The following is a 21,805-nucleotide window of genomic DNA, read 5'->3' on the forward strand; positions in this document are numbered from 1 at the left end:
AACCTTTTTGAATGTTTTTGGTAAATCTTTATTGCAGTGAGTTTGACCTTTACGTGGGGGTTACAGCTCTTGCCAGACCAGTAGTGAGCCAGATGGGATTTAATTGAAAGCTATAAAGCCAGGAGTTCAGTGTAGTAGTACATATATTTTTGTATTAGATGTTCCTGTAAGCTGCACACCCTTGAGATGTAGCTGAGAGTCACGAACGCCTTATGTCTGATTCTTTTTACAACATTTGCATTCCTTTCAAAAGCCTATTTTGTTACAAGTTTCTTACAGGATCATACTTTTTTGCAACTGTGTAAAATGCTTTATTTATGAAACCAGTAGGTGCATTTTGCAACAGTAGATTTGGGAGCATTTGCTGAATCACTGTTTCCTCTAAACACTTCAGCTTTCGCTTTCCATTTCCTTTAAATCGTCGTTTCTCTTTGTGACCAGCAGGTGTCACTGCTTCTCCTACAAATGGCTGCTTCCTCACATTTTTGGGTGGGAAAAAATAGCTGTCAAAACACACGGTCGGTCACGTCATCTTTGGAGGGGTATTGCTAAACGTGCAGAGAGGTTATTGGTGAGGAAAATGAGCGATTTCCACTTTTATTTTGGTTTAGAGGAAGCGGCATAATAAGTGGGGCCAGAGGCTGATGCAACCAGGAGAAATAAGTGTTGGCTCTGCCTGCTGCTGTCATAAACGAGTATCCATGTGGAGCTTATTTGCTTTTCAAATAGTTTTTGGATGAGATGTGAAGCGAGGTACAGGCCGAAAGCAAAGAGACGTGAGCTCAGATTACCTTATGGAGAAGACAAAGCTTTGGGTCACCTCTTCTGTGAACTGAAAACGCAGTAATACTCAAATTCAAGGTTTATATTTTAAAACCTGGGGCTCTTTTACTGCTGCTCCCGGCGGGAGGAGGGGGAGGGATTTTCCCGCAACAGAGGTGACGCTAATCTCCGGGGATTTCCGCGCAGCGCAGCGGCCAATCAGACACGCTGCGGAAACGGAGACCTAAAGCAAAACTATCTCACAGCCTCGCAGAGTTCTGACACAGTCTGCGCTGGTGACTAGACTCGAAACCCACTTTGAAGGGTTCCTGATCGACAGCAGAGGAACATTTCCTGGACCCATCCGGGTTGAAGAAAAATCAAACTCACGACGGCCGACATCAAGGTCTTCACAACCTCCTCACATGAGATGAAAGATATGGACTTCTATAAAGGTAGGCTACTTCTGATTATTGTTTCCTGCTTGGGTTTGTCTAAACTAGCATTGGCCTCCTCAGACATGTGATATTTGTCTTAATTATCTGTCGCAACAGAGGAGCCAACACCTAATTCAGGAATCAACACTTATTCGCACCGTTCTGTTACCAATGGGGAGCTCGGTAAGTTTTATTTTTTATGGTTTAACTCTAAATCCAGAGGCATGGTAGGTCGTGTTGCGTTTCCGTCTGTCCCGAGATGACCTCAGCCTACAGTGGGAGTAAACAATAAATTCATCGCTTTAATGTGTTGCTTGAAATCTGGAGCTTTTTAAAAAAAATAATAAATCCATTCGTCTATCATTTCATCTATTATAAGTGGAAACCGAGTGGAGAATATGTGAAAATGCTTCCTAGTGCTCCTAATTTGCATATTCTCCTGCTTTACTTATTGCAACCACAATTTGAAACCTTAAGATATAAATATTACTCCCACATTAGTCCCTGTTCAAAATTCCATTTCAAATAAGTTCTAATATATAAAATGTATTAATCATCAGATTTGAGAGTTAATGTTTAGTTTCAGATCTTTCCTGTTTGCTTTGTTTATCTTTCTGTACCTTTTAATGCAGGAAGCCACTTTGTGACAAGTAAGACTTGACAGACCACATCCAATCAGAGTGCAGAGTGTCAGATTACCTGAGACCACAGTTTAACCATTTGCCCTGTGGGCAACATGCTTATGTGTGATGTAAAACCAAGACACTACACTACCCTGAAAAGCACCCACCTTAAGTGGTGAAACATGGTGGTGGCAGCATCAAGCTGTGTTGGTTGATGGGAAGATGGAGGAAGCGTAATCATTTGCAATCAAGAAAGAGAGCAAGTTAGAGGCTGCAAAAGACTTGGGAATGAGGTGGAGTTTCACCTTCCACCAAGACAGCGACCCTAAACATACAATCAAAGCTGAAATTGATTGGCACATTCATGTCCTAGAATGGCCCAGTCAAAGTCCAGATCTAAATCCAAATTGGAATACTGCAAAACTGATGTTTACAGGGCCTCTCTATCTCGTCTGTCTGAGTGATGCAGTAATATTGCTGTTTTACAAACATAATTTGGCGAAAGTGTCATTCTCTAGATTCAAGGTTCTTTATTGCCATTATGTCACCATAATGAAATTTAGCTGAGACCAACTCTAAAGACAGACATGTAGGATATAGACACAAAATTTAATAATAATAAAAATAGATATGAGCATCACACACATAACATAAAATCCCAACAAAAAAAAAAACACAGAATTTTGTGGTTGTAATGTGAATAAATGTGGAAAGGGTAAATGAATAAAGGCACTCCTCCTTTAATACACTTTATTTATTTTTTTTTTACTTGAGGGAACTGCATTATTTAAATATGCTTAGATGAAATGAACCCTTATTTCTCAAACTGATGTATCTATTAAGTGGATCATAGTACACATTAAAGCTGTCAGGCTCTTTGGATTAATATGTGAGCTTCTTTTTCTTTCTTTTTTGCACGCAGACCTAATTGTAGAAATTATCAATGGCTGCCATGAACTACAGCAAGGCTCCCTTCCTGGTCCACCTCCTCCTCCTTCTCCGGACCCTTACTGTCAGAGCCTTCTGAACCAAAACAACTTTCCCCCCCAGCAGAACCCCCAGTCAACGTCCAAACCTGTGCTGGTACCACGAGGCACTGCAGTGAGTAATGATTTAGTTGTTTTAGTGAAAAAGTGCTTCCCTTCGTCTGTTCTGGTCTGTTTTCTACCTCGTGTAAAGGTTTTCTGCTTTACTCCGAAGAAAAGCTTTACTAGAAAACAGGGAGGGTTTGTTTGAAAATAAAAAATGCCAGAAAATGGGGTTGAAGGTTTCAAATGTTCTGTTGTTTCAAGTCTCTTTCACTTGCATACATTAGTTATTAAATGTTCTTATAATAAACCAATTGTGTTTTACTACTGTACTAATTTCGTTTTTTACTTGTAATAATATGAAATGTGCTTAGAATCTAGCACAAAAGATTAATAATGTAAATGCAAATAAAGACATTTTACCACAGTAATGCTCTGGTAATCATGTCGTAAGATGACACAGAGAGTCGTTGGCTGAATTTGATTTGGGGAAATTTTATTAATTGCAAATAAAGCTCTATAGACCATGAATATTTTTATGAGTTATACCTTTTTCAGTCTTTACACTGAAACCAATGATAAAATATTGAATTTAATTTAAATCGTTTGGTTTGTATGCACCTGACAGTCAATTATAAGCATGAATATTTGATTTTTGTTTTTTTAAACTCCTATTTCTGTATTATTCAAGGTATAGTACTGGTTTTGGATAACCTTGACACACAATTTGAGGATATTTACCTGTTATTAAACATTATGGTGACATAAGTGCTGCACCAAAAAGATTCAGCCCAGGTTGCTTCTGGTAATCGTCCTGTTTCTTTGAGGCGGCTGCTGCTGTTTTGCTGACTGTGTGTTGGGGAAGGACTGAAAAGCAGGTTGATTAGGCTCGCAGATGGTTGCAGGTTTCTGTTGCGGCCCCCGAGCAGCAGCGGGGCAACAGTAGAGGTCAAACTCTTAGCGGAAAGCACGTGATTTACAGGCCGCGGGTCGATCAGAGATGTTGTAATCTGATAAGGCTGTGTTGATGCTGGAGCTTGCTCAGACAAGCCAAACTGAAAGGCAGGAGAAGAAACTCGGTTTCACCCTCTGTTTTCAGGTGATCTGTGTGGGTATTATGTTGCGTGTGAATACAGTTCTGACTTTGAGACGCGCTCCACTGCGCGCCTCTCCGCAGAGAAAGAGGGAGCACGTCATCTTGGAAAATGTGTAATCGGACTCCTGTTTGGAGTCTTTTCTGTTTACAAGCCAAACCCACCGAAGGTTAAAGTCTACATTTTTTCTGCTCAGCATCTCCTCCTGCTATTGGTGGATCACCGTTACGCTGAGCAGACTTCCTGTTGCTTCTTTGCTGGGTCGCTGGTCCTTCTTTTGTGTGTGTTTTACAGTGAGCAGGTCCTCCCACCTTCACTCTGAAAAGCTGTAGGACGTTGTGAGAGATGATCTCACACGTCTGCCGGGACGCCACCCTGATCTCCGAGGCGACATTTTTCATGAGCTTCCCGGGGCTGATTAACGGCTACTCCTTCAGCTCTTTGTTCCATGAAGGTTTGTTCTTGGACCAGGAGAAGTTTGGTGAAGTTCTCTTTAGGTTAGGGCTTCACTCCGAAGCCTCAGCTTTGCAGAAACTCATAAGCGAGGAGCGAGAAAACAAAAGCAGCAACAAAAAAAAAATATAATAAATATATGAAAAGATAAGTACGAGTGGGAAACGGAAAAAAACAAAAAACTTGGTGGTCTGTGGTGTAACGGAAAGAAATAGACATCAGATGTGAGGGGAGGAGCCGGGGAGCACATGCTCAACGCTGCGAGGTGATAGAAAGCACATGTACGAAGGAATAAACAAGCTGTCTGCTGCTGAACTTTACTGATAAACACTTCTCTGATTCTGTTTAAATATTGTTTTCTACGTTTAAACGTAAAGAAACCGATGCTTTAGATGCGAACTGTTAGAGATTACCTGCTGCTGCAATTCACATCTGAGGGGTAAGAAGATGCCTACGGAGTTGTCATTTTTATTGTCGGTGTACTCTTGTTGTGTGATTGTAAACTAGATTACACGTTTAAAGTTTTGTGGCGTGAAATAATGACATAATCTAGGAAGTTCCGAGAAATTAATCAGGATTAGTATCTGTTGGACACAGAGGTTTTGGTGATAAAATGAAAAAAAAAAAAAAAAAAATCATGATATATTTTTGCTTTATTAGTCACTTTTATTCTGAAGTATATGTAAATCGGCTACCGGCATCTTTGTATTTGCTTAATGTCAAAACATGATGGCCTTTTTTATTTTTATTTTATTTTTTACCCAAGTGAATCGACAAGTTTAATTTCAGTTGATACGTTTAAGAACAAAGTGCTGTAAATTCACAATTAAAGTCAGTGGAAACCCAAAGATGTATGAAGTTATTTAAAAGGAAACGATATGTCAAGAGAGAGAGAGCAAGACTTTCCAGAGATAACAGGAAGGCTGAATGGTGTTCAGAAACATGCAGAATGTTGGTAATATTTTAGAAATTAGAGACTGTCGTTTTAGTAACACTCACAGTGCTAAATGATAATATTAGATGGTAAAAACAAGCTTAACAGGGCTACTTTGTAATAAATTTGTCTTCGTTTTGACACAGTAAAACCCTGTTTCAAACACCGTTTAGTATAGTTCGTAAAGAGAAATCAAAAGTGGGTAATATTGGCATCGACGGGTCAAAGTTTTACAAATCAGCTCCCAAAGTAGCCACCAGTTTCTGAATGGTGCAGGTCTCTGAAGCAAGGGTTCATCAAAGTGTTTTCCACGCAAGCCATAATCTTCATGTTGAAAGTACTCGTCAAAAATATGACCTTTTTTTTTTGTTTAAATAAAACGCAAGACACTTTTATAAAGTCCTTTTTTCACTGTATTTAGTTTGGTTTAACTAAGCCAATCAAAATGTTTTGATGAGGGGCGCTGATGGTGTAGAGGTTAAAGCAGAGTAGAGGCTACAGTCCTCGAAGCGGCCGTCCCGGGTTCGAGTCCCGGACCCGGCGACATTTGCCAAATGTCTCCCCCTCTCTCTCTACCCCTCTTTCCTGTCTGCCTACTGTCAAAAAATAAAGGCCACTAGTGTCGAAGAAAAAAATATATATATATTTTGATTAAACTAAGTAGTTTGATTTTTGCAAAAAAAAAAAAGACAGCTCTGCAAATCATTGCTGAAACATAAAAAGGGTCTCACGTGTTTTCTTGATTAATAAAAGGAGTACAATAATCTAAATCAATCAATATATTTTAATTTTCTTGGTCTAGAAAGTTATTTTGTGTGTTCTCAGCAATTAGAACAAGACATAGGTCACTCTTTCTTCAAAAACTTGTACTTTATTTAGAGAAGTTTAATGACTGGGTGTGTCTAAGTCTGCTTTATAATAGGTAATTGGTAAGGCAAAGGCATTATTAATAAAACAGAAGATTTTTTTATTTGTCTGCATCTCTTAAAGAGCGCTTGCATAAAACAATTCACCCTAAAAGTGTTATTTAAAATGTCTTCTCTGTATCAACCTCCTAAACTGGGATTGCAGCCGCACAGAATCACCTCGAGGGCTGCGAAAGGCCCCCGGGCCTCACCTTGGACACCCTTGCTCTATAGGTATCATGTCAGCAGAGATTCTACCTGCCTAATGTTAGGCAAGTTTTTCCAACGTAAGCTGGTGGTCAAAGCGAACGAGAAGACAACAAAAACCTCTGAGTGTGTTGAACAAAAAGTAGAAGGTTTAAATGTTTAACTGTTCTTCATTTTTCTCCTCAGCCTAGATCCCGCCCAATGTCAGAGATGGCGTCTGCTCCTTCTTCCCACCTATCCGGGCCTCCAATGTGCTCCACAGGTCGAGGTCGAGGACCGTCCGGTTCGCTGACCACCAAAGGCTCTGTTCCTTCCCAAGGCCTTCAAAGCAACGCTAACGCGTTGGAGCAGATTCTGGAGAAGCCTAGGCTGGTGGTGGTGGAGGAGCCCAAGGACAGGGGAATGAGGTTTCGCTACGAGTGTGAAGGACGCTCGGCCGGCAGCATCCTGGGGGCGTCCAGCACTGATAACAACAAGACGCAGCCCACAATAGAGGTACATGTTTGCTTTTGGTTTCGTAACTCAGAGGGGAGTTCATGAGCCCTCCAAGACGGTTAGGGAGGCTAACCACAACTGAGGGTGTTTGTTATGAACTCCTGCGAAGAAAGGTGTGGAAATGTGGGCGGAGCTGGGAGGATGTGGTCGGTAATTATCGATTAGAAAGTCCCCGCAAATCCCAGCCCCACTGTGGTTAGACACTCAAGGTTTATCCCCTTTGTCTACAAACAAACACGTGAAACACCTTCACCCCAGACATCCTCACATGCCTGCTCAGTTTGTAGAAAAATGGGTCTAGAACCGACAGCAGAGGAAGATGGACTGAGAGAGGAAGGAAAGAAGAGCTTTCTAAAGGAGAAAAGAAGTATAAATATACAGAATTGCATCAAAACTGGATCACTAGTTTATTCTGACATCAGAGGACTATTAAAAATGAACCAATCTCTTTCAAAGCAGAATTTACTCTAAAGTTACCTATAATGTTTGATTTTTTTTTTATGTATTTAACAAATTAACTGTTTCACTAAATACATCTTGTGTGGCCATAGCGTAATATCACAGTGGACAATTCAGAAAAATCAAACCTGTAATTAAAGTTTATTGGTCCAGTGGTGAAAAAAACCCACATTATGAAGTACCTGCATTTTTCTTTTGTTTTTTAATAAGATTTCTGTTGCGGTCCATACCCTGTAGAACCCTATTTTTGCCAGTAGAACAACACTTAATCTTTAACATTTCACAGGGGTGGAGCATTCAGATGGAGTGAATCTAGACTACTCCTCTTTGCTCAATCTCTTCAGATCATCCAGTCCTGGCTCCTCTTATGCCCTCTTGTCTTCAGCTCAACCCACAGCTTTTCTATAGGAATTAGGTCTAGAGACTGTGATGGCCAATTGAAGAAGGTGGACTCGAGTTTGAACTATTTCTGTGCCGATTTGGCCATTTTTATGCGATTGTTATCCTTCTAGTGACGACCCATTTTCAGTTTCCTGGGCCTTCAGGAGAGAAACCGTCCCACAGCATTACAGATTACTACTGTAGTGAACAGTGGGCAGAACGTGCTTTCCCATAAACTCATCCTTCTTACATCAAACCCACCTGGAGTGTTTCTTACCATAAAGACTCTCCATGTTTACATATTTGATGGTGGGACAGAAAAAGCTGTTATCTAACGGTTGCTTTGGAGGCTCAATGATACAGAGAAGCCACTCTTGGCTAACTTTGCTTTGGGTTATTATTTTTTTACTTTACTTATTATGCTGCCAACTGTTTGTTTTTGTAAGATAAATTGTGGCCAGTGAGTGCTTTCACCTGACAACGTTCACCCACGTGGCAAAAGGTTTGGACACCCTGCTTTATAGAGATGTACCAATCTGGTCCTAATTAGGAGTACTCCGAACAATGTAAAAAATTGACAGTATATATTTTAAAACGTCACTGTAGTTTTGTCTTAATATGGTATTTGTACTATATTAAAGGTTGGATTTTTCAGTTTTTTTTTTTTTCATTGTGCAAAAATTGGTTCATTTATTTTGTGGCTTTTTACACATTTTTTCTTTACCATGGAACCAAAAATGTGTCCAGTGCTGTGCTTGTCTGGGTTTAACAGCTCCTTCTCCCATTTAGTCTGTCCTCCTGTCTCTTTTAGATTCAGGGTCCTATCAACCACCTAAAGAAGGTCACAGTGACGGTTTCGTTGATCACCAAAGACCTACCCCACCGGCCTCACCCCCACTGCCTCGTGGGTAAAGACTGTGTAGCTGGCTCAGGGATCTGTGTGGTCTCCTTTAACCCTAATACCACCCGACGTCACAGGTGAATATCCATAAACGCACGTTATACTGAATAATTTTCTCAACACTGCTTTAAAATGCACAGAAAGTATTTATTCCTCTTATTTTTATAATGTCTTTGTGTAAATTTGCAGCTTTGCCAATCTTGGGATCCAGTGTGTGAGGAGGAGAGAGCTGGACGTCTCACTTCAGAGGAGGAGAAGCCAAAATATCGACCCTTTCAAGAGTAAGCTTCACACATACAAACCAAAATACATTTTATTTTTCATTTTTTAACAGTTCTGAATCCCTAATCAGATCCTTCACTCAACATTTTCCCCCTCTCCTTCAGCTGGTCACACTAAGGGCATCGAGGACATGGACATGAACGCAGTGCGTTTGTGTTTTGAGTGCTTGCTTGAGTGGGACGACGGCAGGAAGGACTCTCTCTTCCCAGTTGTGTCCAAACCTATTTATGACAAGAGTAAGAGATAGCCAAACACTTCGATTACTCTTTTTCCAGCATGTGTAACCATGAACGGCTCTCACACTTTGTTCTGTGTTCTTATAAAGAGGCGACGACTACGTCAGAGCTGAAGATCTGCCAACTGAACCTGAACAGAGGGTCCTGCAAGGGCAAGACGGAGGTCTACATGCTGTGTGACAAAGTGCAGAAAGGTAACGGACGCTTCTTTCCACTCAGAAATACCTCTGTTGGAAACATTTGGATAGTTGTATAGAACAACAAAAACATTTTTGCAAGAGGGGCATCTTACAAATTTTATGCGTTTACTCTGGTTTATATTTATGTTTTAAACCTTTTTTTGAAACCTATTATGCGTTAATGTTAATAATTAATGGGCCAGCAAAAGACTCTGACAGTATGATAACCCAAAGTTTTTTATAATGGTATTTACATAAAAAAATTGCTGCAATTGTTTCTCCTGCTGCTAAGATATATTTTACACATTGTTTTTAAAGTATAATACTGTTATATGTGATAATATGATATATAGACCTAAGCAAATATTGAGAATAAATGTGGCAATTGCGCCTAATATTTGATCTTTTTGGGAATTTGCTCATAATAGACCACCACAGCCATAACAAGCTGATATTAGCAGATTCATTAGTCGGGCTATCTGCTCAGGTAGCCAGTCTGCTCCTTGATAGACTTTCTGGTAGTAGCTTGCCAACTGTAGTTTCAAAACAGAAATATAGTCCTGAATAAGAGTCATGTTACTATTTCCGTCTCCACCTGGGCCTGTTTGTGTTTTCTGTGACTGCAAATATTTCCAAACAACTGAATGTGTCTTCCTTGTAAGCAGGGGAAAATTGTGGTAGCCTTCTTTCAGCCAGCTCACTGGCAGTGCACAGCAACGAGTGGGGGAGGGGTAACGCAGCTATTCTAAGCTTTCGTCCCTCTGGTACTTTCTCTGGCATCTCATTAAAAGGAGTTTTAACTATGTTTTTTTTTTTTATCTTGACACCTAAAATTGCCTTATCCCTGCTATAAATGCTGTAGTACATTATTTGTTAATACGTCACATTTCCCTCGGTATGAAAAAATTATAAATGACTGAATAAACATACCATGTTTGCTTCTGTTTGGCTTGCTGGTGCAATATTAGCGTCATAAATCCCAAAGTTAATATTAAATAAATAGCACCTTTCTTATTTTGTTCACACTTTCGGGTTATATATATATACATACACACACACACACAGTGTTTTCTAGTTATTTGCCTTGACGCACAAAACAATTATAGGATTAGGTTTGATATTGTTGCTGGGATTGAATAACAGTTCCTCACAGATTGGCCTGTTCGTTTTTTTCCAAAAATCCCCAGATGACATAGAGATCCTCTTCAGGGAAGGCTCGTGGAAGGCGAACGGGGAGTTCGCTCAGACAGACGTCCACCGGCAGATAGCCATCGTGTTTAAAACTCCCCCCTACCAGGACCAAGACATCACGGAGGAGGTTGAGGTCAGCATCGTCCTTCGCCGCGTCTCGGACCAGATGGAGAGCGAACCTGTCAGCTTCACCTACTTGCCATACAATCCCGGTCAGTCAGGGCAAGACTTGGGTCGATCAGAATTTAACCAGAGAATGGGTAGAACAGGTTTGTAGAACCGCAGTAGGTTAATCCAAGCGTGGCTGCTTTATGTTTCAGATCCATATGGAGTGAAGCGAAAGAGAACCACAATAAAAAGGGACATCAGTGTGACAGGTGAGACTTCTGCTTTCAGTCTGTTTGCTTTTCAGGAGTGACTCATGAATAACAATAACTGCTCGGATAAAGCTGAGCAGTCTGAGGGTGTAATGATTGTAGATGTTGGAGGAATTCACAATGTCCTGCAGTTCTGCTTTTTTTTTTTTTTTTTTTAACTGACTGGCCGCAATACCTGCTTACTGCAAACAAAAGAAATCCTCTGTTGCATTTGTTAGTTTAACAGCTTCAGCAAATTTGCACAACCACATCCTCAAAAACGTGAGGAAGAATATCTGGCTCCTTTTAAAAATGACCAGAATATGTGACCAATAAACGGGGAGCGCCAGATTTGAAAACAAGTGATCGTAAGAAAACAAACGGGGATTATAATGTAGATCACATCAGGATGTAACACTTTACATAAAACATCCAAACTACACACAGAATTTAATTTTGTTCTTTATTTTCTTTTAATTCTGTTATTTTGAGTTTTTATTTGATCATTAATCATGGTTCTGATTCCCGTTTTTACCAGACGTTCTTTTTCCAATTTAACTCTGACCTCATATCAAAGTCTTTTAGGACATTTTTAGTACCATTCCTCTCCATTATTGAAGTTAAACTGATAACTTGATACAATATTTAGCTCACCTAATAATTGAAACAAAGTAGATATAACAATGTGTTTTTACATGCAAGTTACTTAAATTCAGGTTTTGGTCATTAGAATCTCTGCTTTCAAGCCAAACCCTATTAAAAACACTTTTCACAAGATGAAGGCTCTAGTGTTGGATAATGTCACAAGAATGCTTTGAAGTTAATTTCCTAAACATACATAACATTACTCACTTATTAAAGAAAATTATCACTGATAACTAAATGTAATGAAAGACATAGATTAGAAAATATGGACTTTTAAGGCTTAGAATTGAGATTTCTAAATGTAAATTTCTTTTCGACACCCTTCAAATTGCTGAGGACTCCTTGTAAAAACAGTCACTTGGGGAAGAATAAACAAAAATATAAATCTAGATCATTTTACTTGCAGCCAGTTATCAGTTCCTTGATTTTTCTCTTTTATTTAAAGCAAATGCATGACATTATAGTGGGGAAAATATCGTTTAAAAAAAATCAAAAATGAAAACATGGTGCAAAGTGACTTGATGAGTCATTGTACTTTATCACACAGAAGCTAAAAGCTAAACAGGTAAATGTTGACATCAGGTTTACATCCTGTTGTCAAATAATCACAATGAATGTATACACTCAATTCAGCTGATGATTAATTCCTATTCACTGCATTCAGCTGTGACGGTGAGCCAGGTGGCACAACACAAGAACCATGTCAACATGTCTTTATTTTACACATCTGAGACAAAAGAGCCTTTTTTGTTTGTACGCTAGTATGGCTTACTGAGAAACCTAAACGAAGGAGTTACTATCACTGTTGACAATGTCTGCAGGTAAAAATTAGAAATGCTTCATGACACGGTGGCTTTTTTTAATTAACGAGGTTGCTTTTTATTTTAACATCAGCCCTCAAAACTTAAAGTAAGAAGGATATGTTTTGCTTTGCCACAAATGTTTTTAAAAATTCAATAAAATCAGCATGACTGCGCTCTCCTCCTTCAGTTCATATGATTTGATCACATGTGACATTTGCATGAACTGCCCCATCAGTCTACTGAAATTTACAGAAACCCAAATGAAGAAATGGAAAACTGCCCCGTAAACAATTCATGTGACATGCCTGGCAAGCTTTTCAAAGCAGAATTGTATCACACAGGGTATTTAATAAAGTGAACAATTTAAAGAATTACCTTTTTCCATATTTCAGTCCAGTTTCCATCTGATCCCTACATCTTAATTTAATATGTTCTGATCCTTATTTTCTTATAGTATTGTATTAGCTCATACGAATAGACCACATAGCCACTGTGAGTTATACAGCTGCATTTTTACCATATTTTCAGTTATATTTATAAGAAACAAAGCTGCTGCTGTCAACTCTGTGGCACTCTGTAACAGTGTAGTTTAACAAACCTTTCTGCTGCTAACAGTTACAGTTCTTTCTAAGTAGATTCTTACTATGTGCAAAAGATAAAAGATTGACAGAAGTAACTCCAAACAGCTAAGTTTAATATAAGTTGACTGTTTTTAGGGAAATTATGTCAAGACAATATTTTTTTAAACTGTCTCTACCAACTTTTGCTAGCAATCAAAACTGTATTATGTTTTAAATATTCCTGCTTTGTGTCCAAGATTCCCAAGAGGCTTCAAACATTTCCAAATACAAAATGTTCCCTGACAGATAGTCTGAATGCCTAAAATAATCAAATAAAGCCACGTTCTGTAATCCACTCAGGCTTCCTGTTTCCTGCTGAAGCTCCTTGTTGCTCCTCGCTAAAGCACCTAGTTCTCTCCTCAGTTATTACAACTATAACTGTCCGATAACTTTCAGTGCTCTAAATGTTGGCACAAAAACATAGAACCGACTATCTTGTATTTGTTTTACCTGTTCAAGACTGCAGCATACCCAAAGAAAGCCTGAGCAGCAGACTCAGCTAGCAGCAACTTCCATAACTAGCTCCATCCATTTTATTCACCACATTAGACACTAACAAAAGCTTTTAAAGACAGTTACAAATAAATGTCACATGTCCTTGACTTTATTTCACTAGAACAGTAATGTCATAAGTGTTCTAGTAAATCTAAGAAATTCAGCTATTTAAACAAATGTAATGTTTTTTTGTTTTTTTACCGTTTCTGTATTTCCTTTGTCCATTTTTGTGCTTAAGAGTGCAATAATTGTTAATAAAACGCTCTCAATTTGTTTTGAAAGATAAAGCAGCGGTTTGAACCCTTCGTTGTTGTATTTCTGACCGGAAACTAAAAAAATCAGACTTTCAAGTGTAAAAAGGTTGAGAGAAAAAAATCAGCCAAAATATGACCTGCAGGAACACAGGACCTGGATCATTGGCTTCAGCACCAATAAAAATCCAAGAATTATGTCAGTATAGGTTAAAACAAAGATACCAGATAACTGTTTATTCAGAGATGACTTTTCCTCCGTGGTATATAACCGATGTAATCTTCTACAGAGCCTCCACCACCTTCAGAGCAGACCTTCAACTTCCACGTGATGCCATCAGATGAGAGCCAACACCCCATTATGCCTGCTGCAGAAACGGGCCTGCTGGACCCCAGCTCTATCGACGAGCAGATTGTCTTCAGTGAGTTGCTGCACTTTCTGAGCGAACAGAACTTGCCAACTGACATGGACACCAACTCCGCCGTTTTTCCTATTACGAATATGAACTTCAACGCTAACTACAACACATGCCCACCGGACTTTTCCCAGTTTAATGACATCCAGTTTAATATGCTTTTCAACGACAATCAGATCGCTCAATCAGAACAGCAGGACAGCGTCATCCAGGTGAAAGCAGAGGAAGAGCTATGAGGTTGGAGCAGCACAGCTTTCCCTTCTGACAACGTTGTGGATCTCAGACTGGTATTGATTTTCACGTGTATGGATCAGATGAGGCCAGACCACGTTTTCCTAAACCACAAGGAAGCAAATGCATTGTTTGCTCCAGCTGCTTGCACTGTGTGATGTAGTTTTAGACTGCTTTTAGTTTCAACACGTCGGCTCTTTTTATATTTTAATAACCCCACATATTGTAACTTTATGCTAAAGCCTTGCTGGTCAAGGCTAATCAAACTCGGAACATGTTAACTTGTTAAAATCATTCCTGCATTCCAGAAGTGCTGCAAGCATTAATTTTAAGAATTACAAGTCAGAGTAAAGGAATTTAGAGTTTCTCATTTTAACCTGCAATTAGTTTCAGAATTTGCTCCTCATGTAATAATGGCCAAAATATTAGCCTCTTTGTGATTTTTGGGAAAACTTCCTGCTAAATCCCAATCACAAGATTTCACATGTCAAGTATTAACATTGTCTTTTACTGCTCTCTTTAGATGTGACCGTCGCGCTTGGTTAATAATCCACCTAAGTATAATAGAAACCACTCCTCTTTCTATTCTTAGCCCTGTCTGTCAGTTCCCTTTGTGCCATAGTTTCGGTCCCGTGCGCTGAATTTACCTCTCACATGTCCTACTCCGCCCACTTGCTGTATTGTAAATATGTGAAATAAAAATAAAATATAAATGTGATTTTTTTTTTTTTTGGTGTTCTGTTGAGTTTCTCAGACAGGCGTGATGAGTTCACCTGCAGAAAATTATGAATTTGTATTTAGCTGCTGCCCCATCAAACATTCCTAACCTATTCTTTGCCTCAACCAGTGAATCATGGCAGTAGAATGATCATTTTTCTCTTGCTTCCCATTATTAAATATCACCAGTTTTTTTTTTTTTAAGGAAATCCTTAGAAAGTAGAAATGTTTGGGATAGATGTGGCATTTGTTCAGTCAGACACCTAACCTCACAACTGATAATGCTTTGTTTGCCAGAGTATGTGGGTGTGACCCATTAATGCAATGAGGTTGAGAAAGAGCTATTTCTGCTTTTCTAGTTAAGTTGATTCATTCATTGCTGACTCATATAGATCTCTGTAAGGCCCCTCTGTAAGGCTGGGAAACTTTAACATTAAGACACACAGGAAAATAAAATGAATGTTTAATTCATTAAAAGGCTTTTTGTTCTAAGTTTGTCGAGCATGATTTGATTAAGAATTTGATGTTAGGGCTATTTTTAGCCATTAATGTTTTTCCAGTTTTTATTAGCCATCTTTCATATTTTTTCTGGTTTCATTGCTTTCTGGGGGTGGGGGTGGGGGTGGGACCAGGCTGATTTAAACTTCATTAGTCATACCAAGGCCTGATTAAAGCCTGACCCGCAGTCAATAGCTTCCAGGCGTATTGGCAGGGAAGCGTCTGCCTCCTATCCCGACTGGGCATAACCAAGTTTGCCAGCCTTTGTCTCAGGCAATCCTCCATGTATTTGTAGTGCTTTTCCTCATTGGCTTTTTCCCCTCCTTCACAAATACAATTGTAGATGTTGTCTTAGGTTGATGTTTTTCTGCTTCTCAAGAGATTCCTATGCCACCCGTATCTTCCTTGGGGCGGTGAGGTCTTGCATCCTAACAACATATATACAAGTTCCCCTTTGGCTTGCAGAGCCTGCACATTTATGTCTACCCCATCTCTGAGGATGCACAGGGGTTGTAAGGGTGTCATAATCTGCTCTCAGCAGGAAGAAGATCCAGAATGGATCAAGCCTCTATTAGTCAGCCTACCTTCCTCTTGGGTAGATGCCACCTTGTACATGCACCTTTAGGCTCCAAGTGCCACTGCTCTTAAGTTCCTCTTAAGTTTTCTTTTGCCTGACTCAAGACCTTTGTGAAAACATTTTGCAGAATGACAAGACAAAATGGGAACTTTCTAGAAGGTGTGTGTCCTGTTGCACCTGGTGTAAAAGTAACAGTATTTCAGAAATACAGGTCCTTCTCAAAATATTAGCATATTGTGATAAAGTTCATTATTTTCCATAATGTCATGATAAAAATTTAACATTCATATATTTTAGATTCATTGCACACTAACTGAAATATTTCAGGTCTTTTATTGTCTTAATACGGATGATTTTGGCATACAGCTCATGAAAACCCAAAATTTCTATCTCACAAAATTAGCATATTTCATCCGACCAATAAAAGAAAAGTGTTTTTAATACAAAAAACGTCAACCTTCAAATAATCATGTACAGTTATGCACTCAATACTTGGTCGGGAATCCTTTGGCAGTAATGACAGCTTCAATGCGGCGTGGCATGGAGGCAATCAGCCTGTGGCACTGCTGAGGTCTTATGGAGGCCCAGGATGCTTCGATAGCGGCCTTTAGCTCATCCAGAGTGTTGGGTCTTGAGTCTCTCAACGTTCTCTTCACAATATCCCACAGATTCTCTATGGGGTTCAGGTCAGGAGAGTTGGCAGGCCAATTGAGCACAGTGATACCATGGTCAGTAAACCATTTACCAGTGGTTTTGGCACTGTGAGCAGGTGCCAGGTCGTGCTGAAAAATGAAATCTTCATCTCCATAAAGCTTTTCAGCAGATGGAAGCATGAAGTGCTCCAAAATCTCCTGATAGCTAGCTGCATTGACCCTGCCCTTGATAAAACACAGTGGACCAACACCAGCAGCTGGCACAGCACCCCAGACCATCACTGACTGTGGGTACTTGACACTGGACTTCTGGCATTTTGGCATTTCCTTCTCCCCAGTCTTCCTCCAGACTCTGGCACCTTGATTTCCGAATGACATGCAGAATTTGCTTTCATCAGAAAAAAGTACTTTGGACCACTGAGCAACAGTCCAGTGCTGCTTCTCTGTAGCCCAGGTCAGGCGCTTCTGCCGCTGTTTCTGGTTCAAAAGTGGCTTGACCTGGGGAATGCGGCACCTGTAGCCCATTTCCTGCACACGCCTGTGTACGGTGGCTCTGGATGTTTCTACTCCAGACTCAGTCCACTGCTTCCGCAGGTCCCCCAAGGTCTGGAATCGGCCCTTCTCCACAATCTTCCTCAGGGTCCGGTCACCTCTTCTCATTGTGCAGCGTTTTCTGCCACACTTTTTCCTTCCCACAGACTTCCCACTGAGGTGCCTTGATACAGCACTCTGGGAACAGCCTATTCGTTCAGAAATTTCTTTCTGTGTCTTACCCTCTTGCTTGAGGGTGTCAATAGTGGCCTTCTGGACAGCAGTCAGGTCGGCAGTCTTACCCATGATTGGGGTTTTGAGTGATGAACCAGGCTGGGAGTTTTAAAGGCCTCAGGAATCTTTTGCAGGTGTTTAGAGTTAACTCGTTGATTCAGATGATTAGGTTCATAGCTCGTTTAGAGACCCTTTTAATGATATGCTAATTTTGTGAGATAGGAATTTTGGGTTTTCATGAGCTGTATGCCAAAATAATCTGTATTAAGATAATAAAAGACCTGAAATATTTCAGTTAGTGTGCAATGAATCTAAAATATATGAATGTTAAATTTTCATCATGACATTATGGAAAATAATGAACTTTATCACAATATGCTAATATTTTGAGAAGGACCTGTACATCATATCGACAGTCAGACTTGGTGATGTTTGTGTGAAGATCTCGAACTGCTTTGTTGCTTCAGGACCCAGATGCCTTGTAATTGATGGAACCATAACGTTTGTGCTCTTGTGGAAGAAAATAAAGGTTTTGGGGTGGCTTAGTCTGAACTCAAATCCAACTGAGCCACTGTGGGATTACCTTATACAAGCTGCTCATGTGTGAAAACCCTCCAATCTGGTTGAATTAAAACAATTCTGCAAAGAACAGCGGGGCCAAAATTCTTCCACAGTGGTGTAAAAGACCCATTACCAGTTATCACTGATGTCAGCTTTTGGAGGCAAGGGTGGAAGAACCAGACTAGGAGGGTTTTTTCACACAGGACCAAGTAGGTTTGGATAGCTTTTTTACCTTAATCAATTAAATTATCATGTGAAAACTGCTTTTTACATTTACTCAGGTTATATTTGTCTGGTTTTAAGATTGGTTAAATATTCTGAAATCTGTAAAAGACATCACTGTATAAAGCAATTTTAATTGTCAGTTGGTCTATTACAAGTTATTTATATTAACAGATTCTTTAATATAAATAAGTCACTAATTTCTATAGATTTGTTTTAAGTGTCAGTTGTCCATCTGCGTACGGTTACCTCATCTAGCAGATGTCGCCTCAAAGCTCCCGTCACTGTTGATTTAAATTGAATTTACTTCTCTTACAGTCACGGGGAAACTCCACACCGGGCCAGTTTGCAAAACCTTTTAAATCCGGTCTACAAGGAGCAGGATAAACTTAATTTCCTGAGAAATGATACTGTCAAACCTGGATTCTGAAACACGCCTGAACATGTCCATGCACCTCATCAGTTTTGTGCCATGGCCAAGAGGAGACAGTTCAGATAGACTGTTAAAAAGAACGATTATAACACTATAGGAATTCCCCGTTACCACTATCAGGTATTAACGTTTTCCTAGCAAAAAAGACAATGGGCACTAATAATTAAAAACAAGTTTGTGGAGAAGACCAATTCTTCTACTTTTTCTTTTTTTTTTGATAAAAGTGATACATTTTCACTTATATATTTGATTTTGGATGCTATTTTCAGTCTGTGTGCTTGGGGTTTACTTTAAAAAGTATCTTTGCTATACTAACTGGGCTAGTTGTAAAGACTAATGGTTCTCAAACTTTAGTACTGGTACCAGTGGTGGTTTTTATGCTCTCTAGTGGTACTAAAAGCAACAAAATGATATAATCTATTGACGAGTTAAGTACTAACCTGATAACATGTTGCAAGAGGAAATGTTATGACAAGCTATATGACTATGGTTCAAGCTGATTATGATCCTTACTAAAATGAAAGCCTTTGGAAAGTAAAGTACAGGGGAAAGTGTTTCTAGTACTACCTAGAAAATGAATTAGACGACAGCAAAACGAATACGAGAACTAGTGGTTACCGAAGAATGTCAGGCAGGCCAGGTTTCTACAGGCCTTGCTAGTAACAGAACGTGCAACACTGAGCAAATATCAGTAATGAAATCTCAAATACAGATGTGTTGTTCTGAGACGGAGAAAGTGTAGTCACATGAACCAGACTACCATAAACCAAAGCAATAACATCCATAAAGTTTGGTGATAAGGCCTGGTACTACGTAATACATCTTTGTGAGGGGTTGCCCCTGCACTTTTATCAAAGAGTGCATGTTTGAAATCTGAACTGAGAACAGTAAAAACATAATAAATACTTTATGTCTGACCTGTACCTTGCTCTAAAACCTAAGCCTGTCTTTACTGTATTTTAGTGTCAGCCGTAATTTAGACTAAATGTTACTTGGACAGGGCTGTATTTTCTAAGGTGGAACGAACTTAACTTTACGTTAATCTAAGATAATTATTATTAGGTAAGATTAGCTAAAATAACTAGTTAAGACTAATAATGCATGAGTTGGATGTTTTATAACAATATTTTGTGGTACTTCTGTCAGTGGTGGGTAAAAGAGATGAAAAGCATTTAAAAGTTCATCACAGTTCTTTAGGACCATGAAGGGATCATCATAAAAAAACAACTCCCTGCAAAACCAACAGATTGAAGACATGGCTGATATAGAAAGGTACCATCAATGGTTACAGAGGGCTGGAGTGAAAAACAATCCAGAGGCTCTAATTATGGCAGCACATGAACATGTACTCAGAGGTCGGGGTCTACCAGGTCGAACAGCACCCAAGATGCAGGCTGTGAAAAGATGCCTCTCAAACAGTTCAACAGCTAGGGGCAACATGCTGGTAGGCAAAGCATACATGACACACCATAACCAAGTGTGTACAGAAACATCTGTACCGAGTATGGGTTAGAGGTCCCTTGTTAAAAGGAACACGACCACGAGTGATGGAGAACGACAGGGCTGAAATCCTGCGGGACCTCCAGATTCAGACTGATAAACAGGTAATTGCTAATCAACCAGTTATTGTGGTGGCAGACAAAGCAGAAACCAGTTCACTAGTGATAGATGTAAACCCAAGAGACAGCAACCTTAGTTAGACGGAAGCTCGAGAAATAATGGCTGAAAAAGGAAATGGAGACGTTGTGGAGAGTCAAGGCCTCAGTGGTCATCTGTGCACATTTGAAGATGTAACTCACATACTGAGCAGCTAGAGCAGAAACATCTGAGATCTTTGTCCAGAAGAGTGCAGGCCTAGGAAATAGGAAAAATACTGCATTTCAAAAATAAACTATTGATTGGAGAAGTTAGTAATTGAGCTTAGGCAGCTGGATTTGGTTATACCAGCCTGTTACTGGGTCTCCAACTCCAGTCCTAAAGGGTTGGTGTCCTGCATGTTTTCTGCCCCAACACAAGTTCTTCATAAAAAGTCTTTATCATAGTGGCAATTAGCAAAACATAAGATGTGATACAACTGATTGAATTTGAGTGGAATAAATGGTCTGAAATAGAGGACATATTTTGAAGGGAACTAGATTTCATGACATCTTAAATGATATTTATTCAGTCAGTTTGTGTGATAACCAACATCACCTCACATTTGATACTTTGGTATTCAGAGGAGTTTTTGGTTGCCCAGGTCTAGCAGCAAGCCTAAATCATTACAACTCCATCTCCATGATTGACAATTGGCATGATCTTCTCATAGGACATCGTTCCAGACGTCTAGTGGTTCATTCGGATGCAGGTTTCTAAATCTAATTCATGTCAGCAGATTCTTTGGGCTAATAGGCTTTTTCCAGGAAGCTATTTGAAACAAGTTATGCTGGTTTGATGTGGGTTTTTTTTATTGTAAAATATAAACAGGCCGGTGGAGTCTTTTAAATGATTTCTCCAAGCATAACATAGTGTGACCAAGGCTGATTGGAGCTGATTGACAACTGTCTTACATGTTTTCCATCTCCACCTTTTCGCTGTAGGAAAGTGAACTTTTGCTTTTTTTGGAAGTCACATTTATAATCCTTCCCAGACCAATGGCCAGCTACAACTGCTTCTCCAAGATCATTGCTGATGTCTTTCCATACTGGAGTTGTGTTGACATACACCTGTATGCTTCATTTATGCTTTTTTAGAGGTTGTCACACTTGCTGATGATCAGTTAACTGGCTGCTATTTTCCCCTCTTAAATGAGATCTGAAAGAGGGAATACTTTCTTTTTAGCATGATGGCTAATGTTTTAAACCCCTTCTAAGGGAATCAAAGAAGGTCTAGAGCTCAAGACTTTGGTAAATACCAAGACATGGATCTAATTTGATCGTCCTGAGGAGTTTGGTTTGTTTGTGGGTATTCTGGGGAATAATGAGCACAGAGTTTGAGTCTTGTGTGATGGAAACTA

The 21,805-nt window shown here is 39.6% G+C and overlaps 1 protein-coding gene across 4 annotated transcripts; it reads left to right on the forward strand.

Moving 5' to 3' along the window:
• Window positions 1–603: 603 nt before the first annotated feature.
• relb (v-rel avian reticuloendotheliosis viral oncogene homolog B) lies at window positions 604–15,102 on the forward strand. Of its 4 annotated transcripts, XM_047391194.1 has the most exons (11): window positions 606–1,217; window positions 1,317–1,382; window positions 2,745–2,923; window positions 6,630–6,938; window positions 8,590–8,756; window positions 8,869–8,960; window positions 9,066–9,197; window positions 9,287–9,391; window positions 10,564–10,779; window positions 10,888–10,944; window positions 14,028–15,102. In XM_047391194.1, exons 1-11 carry the CDS (start codon window positions 1,193–1,195, stop codon window positions 14,387–14,389), a joined length of 1,710 nt encoding a protein of 569 aa, XP_047247150.1. In that variant the 5' UTR covers window positions 606–1,192; the 3' UTR covers window positions 14,390–15,102. The 4 variants fall into 4 exon arrangements, with proteins under 4 accessions (XP_047247151.1, XP_047247150.1, XP_047247152.1 ...); XM_047391195.1 differs by lacking the exon at window positions 1,317–1,382 and having other exon boundaries at window positions 604–1,217; XM_047391196.1 differs by lacking the exons at window positions 606–1,217; window positions 1,317–1,382; window positions 2,745–2,923 and adding an exon at window positions 4,255–4,398.
• Window positions 15,103–21,805: the final 6,703 nt, after the last annotated feature.

The sequence above is a fragment of the Girardinichthys multiradiatus genome, chromosome 18, assembly GCF_021462225.1.
Source record: "Girardinichthys multiradiatus isolate DD_20200921_A chromosome 18, DD_fGirMul_XY1, whole genome shotgun sequence".
NCBI classification, from domain to species: domain Eukaryota; kingdom Metazoa; phylum Chordata; class Actinopteri; order Cyprinodontiformes; family Goodeidae; genus Girardinichthys; species Girardinichthys multiradiatus.